This window comes from Engraulis encrasicolus, chromosome 1 (assembly GCF_034702125.1).
Source record: "Engraulis encrasicolus isolate BLACKSEA-1 chromosome 1, IST_EnEncr_1.0, whole genome shotgun sequence".
NCBI lineage: Eukaryota > Metazoa > Chordata > Actinopteri > Clupeiformes > Engraulidae > Engraulis > Engraulis encrasicolus.
This window is the reverse complement of record NC_085857.1, coordinates 12,060,531-12,068,030: the sequence shown is the minus strand read 5'-3', so window position 1 is coordinate 12,068,030 and position 7,500 is coordinate 12,060,531. Positions and strand designations below refer to the sequence as shown.

General features: G+C 43.1%; 1 protein-coding gene across 3 annotated transcripts in view; it reads left to right on the top strand.

Moving 5' to 3' along the window:
• LOC134447844 (CSC1-like protein 2) overlaps positions 1-7,500 on the top strand; it is a 143,560-nt gene that overhangs the window by 95,326 nt on the left and 40,734 nt on the right. For all 3 annotated transcript variants that reach the window (XM_063197532.1, XM_063197523.1, XM_063197540.1), the window contains one exon: positions 2,300-2,380. In XM_063197532.1, the coding sequence (XP_063053602.1) occupies positions 2,300-2,380 (81 nt within the window). The remainder of the gene's footprint in view (positions 1-2,299; positions 2,381-7,500) is intronic.

Here is a 7,500-nt window from a genome sequence, read left to right as displayed (position 1 = left end):
GGACCTAGGCGCCTGTGACGCCATGAAACACACGTTTTGTGTGGTGACAAAATTGTCGTAAACAAATCTGGCTCGCTGCGAACTCTCACAGCGGGTTGGTAATGGCCCAGCGATTAGCATATGAGAAGCAGTGAGAGCCTGTCTAAACATCTGACTGGCCTCACTCTTATTGGACAAGAAAGGCGCGTGATTCAAAGTAAAAGAGCTCCGCTATTGGTCAACAGCTATGTCCGTCTACAGGTCACCCCAGGATCTGTTATAAATATCTTATGATCCATATCATTATGCAATTATTTTTGTTATTAGGTGGAGAGACACATCATCAATGTGCCATTTTACTGTTTCACGTTGTCTTTCATCATTGACATAATAATTGTAATGATGACTAGGACTTAATCATTTGTTGATTTTTTTCCAGTTAATATGATAAAGTTGCAGTGGTTAAGTAGTACAGCCATGTAGTACATTAGTAAATGACACACACACACACACACACACACACACACACACACACACACACACACACACACACACACACACACACACACACACACACACACACACACACACACACACACACACACACACACACACAGATCTGTGAAATGATTCGACTGATTATTAATCTTTGATTGATTGATTGTTGATTGATCAATATGATTTACTATTGTCATATGGTTCTACCCTCTGCTCTATAAGAACTGTGTAATTGATTAATTGATTAATACTGTTTATCCCTGGTCTCAAAACAAAGGCCCGTGGGCCAAATCCGGCCCAGATATGGCAAACATGTTCAGAACAAATGAAAACATGAATGTGTGTGATTTTCGATCACTCAAACTTCAGTGGGTCATATCTCTCCAAAGCATTCACAGAGAGTTACAGAGCTCATGCTAACAGTCTCATAACAGACATTAACAAGAAGGGAAAACGGAAAAGCAAATACCGGTTCTCTGTCCAGATATCTATACTCGTTTCTAACTTGTTGGCCCGCGGCCTCACTTGCGCTACATAATTTGGCCCCTGGTGAAAATAATTGAAGACCACTTGTTCCTCATTGGGTTAGGGCGTTGGTTTGGCCCACATCTTCACTTGCTCTACACCAGTGGTTCCCAAACTTTTCCCCCTACGCACCCCTTTTACATTTCGATGTGTGTCGCGCACCCCCTAAGCAAATGTTGCACAGCCGCACATTTTGGGCAATCCTCATTTCCAATAGACCTGACGTTTTTTTTGCCATCATTAATGGAACTTGTTGCATAACAAGTCTAGGAGTTATAAATGACACTTCAGCTGGATCCTTCCAGCATACAACTCACCAAAAAACAATGACAAACTACGTAATGTTCCTTAATTTTGTATCAAAACCCACATCTCAGCCATTGCTCTATTCAACACGTGCACTCCCTTGTAGCAGGTCGCGCACCCCCAGGGGTGGACGCACCCCAGTTTGGGAACCACTTGCTCTACACAATTTGGCCCTTGGAGAAAAGCAATTGGAGACCACTGGGCCACACACATGTACTGTACTGGGAAGTGTATTAAGTGGCTAATTCCTGAAATGGCCATCTAAGGCAGTGTTTCTCAACAGGGGTGCCGGGGAAACGTGGCTGATGAATAAATTATGTAATATAATATATATTTGTCTAAATTTGTCTAAACTAAGTTAATGCTAGTCAGTGGAATCTTTCATCTGCCAATTACGCACAATAAAGTAAATATAGGTCGCCCCAGTTAGCTGCAACTTCGAACGTAGGTCGTGTGACGTCTCCAAATGTGTTACTTTTCTAAGCTTGTGTGGTATTGGATGCGATGCCATGTTACGGCTTGTTGATTTGGGGTGCCTTGAAATTTTTCATGAATTGAAAGGGTGCCTCGCCAAAAAAAGGTTGAGAAACACTGATCTAAGGAATGACATTTCAACTCTGAAACACACAGACGCACACATGCTGTATATCATATGCTGATTATTATTTACAGCCGTAATTCATACAGTGTATCATAATGAAGAGCTCTTTTCCAAAACGCTATATCCACCATTTTTTATTTTTATTGCATTTTAATATTGGAATTGACTGTTAAGGAGTCCTATCATCTATGTATAAATTCTTGCCATTCAAATGTTTTGAGAACATACTTTTTAAACCTCTATAAAATGCATTTTGCAAGGCAATTCAATGGAATGCGCAATGCAAAAATGTCAATTTCCCAGCATACTATAAAATGGTTACATCTCATTTTGGAAAAGAGCTCTTCATATGCTGACCCCATATGCTGCTCTCTGCTGTGTGTCCTGCAGGCAGGCCTATGAGAACTGCGTGGTGCTGGAAGCCCGGATCTGCTACAATGTGGCCAAACTCATGTCTCTGAATGCTGAAAGGTAAGAGGCCTACGTCTCTCTCTCTCTCTCTCTCTCTCTCTCTCTCTCTCTCTCTCTCTCTCTCTCTCTCTTTCTCTCTCTCTCTCTCTCTCTCTCTCTCTCTCTCTCTCTCTCCCTCTCTCCCTCTCTCTCTCTCTCTCCCTCAAACTCACAGATGCACGCACGCACACACACACACACACACACACACACACACACACACACACACACACACACACACACACACACACACACACACACACACACACACACACACACACACACACACACACACACACACACACACACACACACACACACACACACACACACACACAGAGGCTGAGGGATGTTTGCACTTACTTTGTTCTTAGACAGTTGACTTGCAGTCTATTGCACTACCCACACACACACACACACACACATGCAATCACACACACACACACACACACACACACACACACACACACACACACACACACACACACACACACACACACACACACACACACACACACACACACACACACTACAAAAGTGCTTTCACCTAGAGTCACTTACACAATCATACAGTCGAACAGTCAATATTCGGTTAGCAGTCAGTGCAGCCGAGCAAGTTATGGCATTTTCTGCTGCAGTGGATACATCCGCCACTACTACGCTATATGTGCACAGGTCTGGACTGTGGTAGAAATAGGGTCCGGGCATTTTTGGCTTAAAGGGGCCCCTCATAATTAGCGGCGCAGAACTGACTCACCTAGGCGATAGGGGCCCACGAGGGTGCAGGGCCCACCGGGAAATGCCCGATATGCCAAACGGCCAGGCCAGCCCTGTATGTGCAGCCCCATTTTTTTCCTGAGGGTTACGTTTAGAAATGCATTATGCAGTAGATATATGTATGTATATATATATATATATATATACAGTCCCAAGAAAAAGTTTGTACACCCTTTGAAATTTCTTACCTTTCTGTTAAAATTGGTCATAAAACATGGTCGGATCTTCCCGGAAATCACAAGAAGGAACAACCAGAGTCTGCTTTAACTAATTCAACCCCAACATTTACAAGTTTTCATATTTTCATTGGCCATAAGATGTAAACATTCACAGGACAGCAAGGCATAAGTAAGTACACCCTAGCATTCAATAGGTTTTAACCCTAAGTTAGTCACAATAACCTCAACCAGTTGTTTCCTGTAGTTGCAGATCAGATTAACAAAACAATCTGGATGTATCTGGTCTCCCTCTTCTTTAGAAAACTGCCTCTCGTCAGCAAGGTTTGTGGGATGTCTGGAGTGCATAGCTTTCTTGTCTTTATGCCATATAATCTCAATTGTTTTTTGTCAGGGCTTTGACTGGGCTATTCCAGAATGTGTATTTCATAATTATGAAACCATTCTAAAGTCAATTTGCTTCTAAAGTATGGGTTGTTGTCACATTTCAGGACCCATACTCTTGTGTGCTTCAACTGTTTGACAGACTATCTCACTGTTTTCAGTAAAATATCTCGATAAACTTCTGAGTTCATTGTTCCACTGATAATAGCAAACTGAAAAGGGCCTGAGGCAGGAAGGTAGCCGCATATAATGATGCTCCCGCCACCATACTCAAAGGTGGAGATGATGTTTTGGTGAAGGTGTGGTTCTCCAGTTCTCCTCCAAACATGACATTGTGTGTTCCCCTGAACAATTCAACTTTGGTTTCAACGTTGGTCTACAGAATATTTTGCAGTAATTCTATGAAGCATATAAATGTTTTTTTCGCAAACCTCAAAGGTGCAGCAATATTTTTTTGGTCAGAAACCCCATTAATTTTAGATTGGCAGAATTAATCCCATTTTTAGCTATTCTTGGTTACATCTCCTCTTCTGAGTATGGTGGCGGGAGCATCATTATATGCGGCTTCCTTGCTGCCTCAGGCCCTTGACAGTTTGCTATTATTAGTGGAACAATGAACTCAAATGTATTGTGATATTTTACAAAAAAAACGCGAGGAAGTCTGTCACACAGTTGAAACACACAAGAGTATGGGTCCTGAAATGTGACAACAACCCATACTTTAGAAGCAAATCGACTTTAGAATGGCTTCAGAATAATGAAATACACATTCTGAAATAGCCCAGTCAAAGCCCTGACAAAAACAATTGAGATTATATGGCATGAAGTCACGAAAGCTATGCACTCCAGACATCCCACAAACCTTGCTGACGAGAGGCAGTTCTCTAAAGAAGAGGGAGACAAGATACAAACAGATTGTTTTGTTCATCTGATCTGCAACTACAGGACAAGTCTGGTTGATGATATTGCAACTAACTGAGGGTTAAAACCTACTTAATGCAAGGGTGTACTTACTTATGCCCTGCTCTCCTGTGAATGTTATGGCCTTATGACCAATACAAATATGATAACATGTAAATGTTTGGGTGGAATTAATTAAAGCAGACTCTGGTTGTTCCTTCTTGAGATTTCCGGGAAGATCAGACCATGTTTTATGATCAATTTTGACAGAAATGTAAGAAATTTCAAAGGGTGTACAAACTTTTTCTTGGGACTGTATATACACATGTAGTAATGTGGTAATAATGATAAAAAAGTGCTCCATTGTAGTAGTGGTGTTCAACGTCAGACTTCCAAGAAAGAATGTGTGTAGAGAACAAGAAAAAAAAACCTACATCAAAGGATAATGGCGGATCAAAAAGCAGAGGACTTTGTTGCTACTTTTTTGGGGGGGCAGTGAGGGTGTAGGAGTCGTGCGGATACTCCTTTTTTTTCTTTTTTTTCTTCTTTGAGTGTATCACCCCATATGCTTACATCAGCTGGCGTCATCGATGGTTATTTTTGGAATAGACCAATCATCACCACACACACTGTCCTCTCTCTCTCTCTCTCTCTCTCTCTCTCTCTCTCTCTCTCTCTCTCTCTCTCTCTCTCTCTCTCTCTCTCTCTCTCTCTCTCTCTCTCTCTCTCTCTCTCTCTCTCTCTCTCTCTCTCTCTCTCTCTCTCTCTCTCTCTCATCCCCTCAGGGTGAGTGTGTTGGCTCTCTCTTGCTCTTTTTTTGCCCCTTCGCTCTCTCTCTCTCTCTCTCTCTCTCTCTCTCTCTCTCTCTCTCTCTCTCTCTCTCTCTCTCTCTCTCTCTCTCTCTCCCCTCTCCTCTCTTCCCCTCTCCTCTCTCTCTCTCTCTCTCTCTCTCTCTCTCTCTCTCTCTCTCTCTCTCTCTCTCTCTCTCTCTCTCTCTCTCTCTCTCTCTCTCTCTCTCTCCTCTCCTCTCCTCCTCTCCCCTGAGGGTGAGTGTGTTGGATCATGGCCAGCCTCTGTGTGAGAGTCTAGTACCCGGTGGAGATGCTGGCCAGCAGACAGTGCTGACAAAGCGCACTTTACATGGGTTGTTGGGTTGTGCGCATGTGTGTGTGCGTGTGAGAACGTGACTAAGTGGTATCATCATGCTGTGTGTGTGCGTGTTCGCGTGCGTGCGTGCTGGAGTGTGTGTGCGTGTTCGTTCGTATGTCTTATTGGGTGGGAAGCGGAAAGATGCGTGCGTGCATGCGTGCGTGCGTGCGTGTGTGCGTGTGTGCGTGCGTGCGTGCGTGTGTGCGCGTGCATGTGTGTGTGCGTGCGCGTGCATGTGTGTGTGTGCATGTTCGTGTATATGTCTGATAGGGTGGGAAGCGTGCGTGCGCGTGCATGTGTGTGTGTGCATGTTCGTGTATATGTCTGATAGGGTGGGAAGCGTGCGTGCGCGTGCATGTGTGTGTGTGTGCATGTTCGTATATGTCTGATAGGGTGGGAAGCGGAAAGATGTGTGTTCATGCAAGCACGATAAATCACCTTCATTTGTTTTACCCCAAAGCGGAGCACCCCCACTATAGATTTAGCATTGCAGTTAGCTGTGCGGGTGTATTTTGCTCCATTTCTGAAGACCTGCACTTCTATATGTTTAGAGAACCCCGTTGTTGGTTTGGTTTACATTCATGTACTTGATAATACATATAAATAGTTATATTACATAAATAAAATAAATGTGCAATTTGTATGGCTTTGTTTTAAATAAAAAATAAATTAAGATTATTTTCTGAAATGGCACTTAGGGGGTTTTGCATCTGAACTCTTCATACAGACCTGCTGCATACCAGGCTGAAACATCTCTGTCACACTGCCTGAAATCAGGCATGATGCAGTGTGCAGAATCTGTGCGTGCGTGTGTGTGCGCCTGCGTGCGTATGTTACAAAGTGTGTCAAGAATGGAATAGAACAGAATGTTTTTTTTATTGTCACAACTCAGATGTGCAAGTGACACTATACACATTCACAATGACCTTGAAAGCACTCGCTGATCTACTGTACAACACGCGAGGGTTGTGAAAGGTATAAAAACAGGAGTATTAGGAAGTGGCAGCAGAGATAAAAGAGATCAGCTATGTGGCTGGCAAACAGAGAGCCACAGTGAATATTTGATAGCAGACATCCATAACAACTTTTTTAAACACATTTCGGTAACACTTTATTTTAGGGATACATCTATTATTTAGCACTAATACATACAATGTTTCTGTATAAGTAACTTGTAAGGCATGTACAAAGCAAAATCAAACATTAGTTAGGAATGTATTCGCAAATGTCTTGTTCATGCACACTAAGGGATTTATAACCATTTTAACCTTAGTAAGGACCTAGTAGGCCTTAGCGTTTGCTTAGTACATGCCTTACAAGTTACTTATGCAGGCATTAACATTGTATGTATTAGTGCTTATAAGATGTATCCCTAAAATAAAGTGTTACCCATATTTCTATTGGCATTGCTCAGGACTTTTTACATTTTACAATTTGACTGAAAAGCAATACTCTGGTGCCCTAGCTGTAGAGGACCATCAACCCGCCATTTTCCCCTCGCTTGCAATTGCCAGTCCTGCCCGTCCTCCATTCGTCTCATCTCGTCTCCTAACGCAGCTTGGGGGTGAAGTAGTAAGTGTGTCTAGACCTTGTTGGCAACTTTCAGCTGATACAGCTCCATCGTTCGCTGCCCAAAATTAATCCATAACTTACCACTTTAATGTACTACCCCTCCACTATTTGACACCCCACCCACCCAAGCCCCCCTCCACCCCGCCCACCCAACCTTGCACAGCCCCCCTCCCCCTCCCCCTC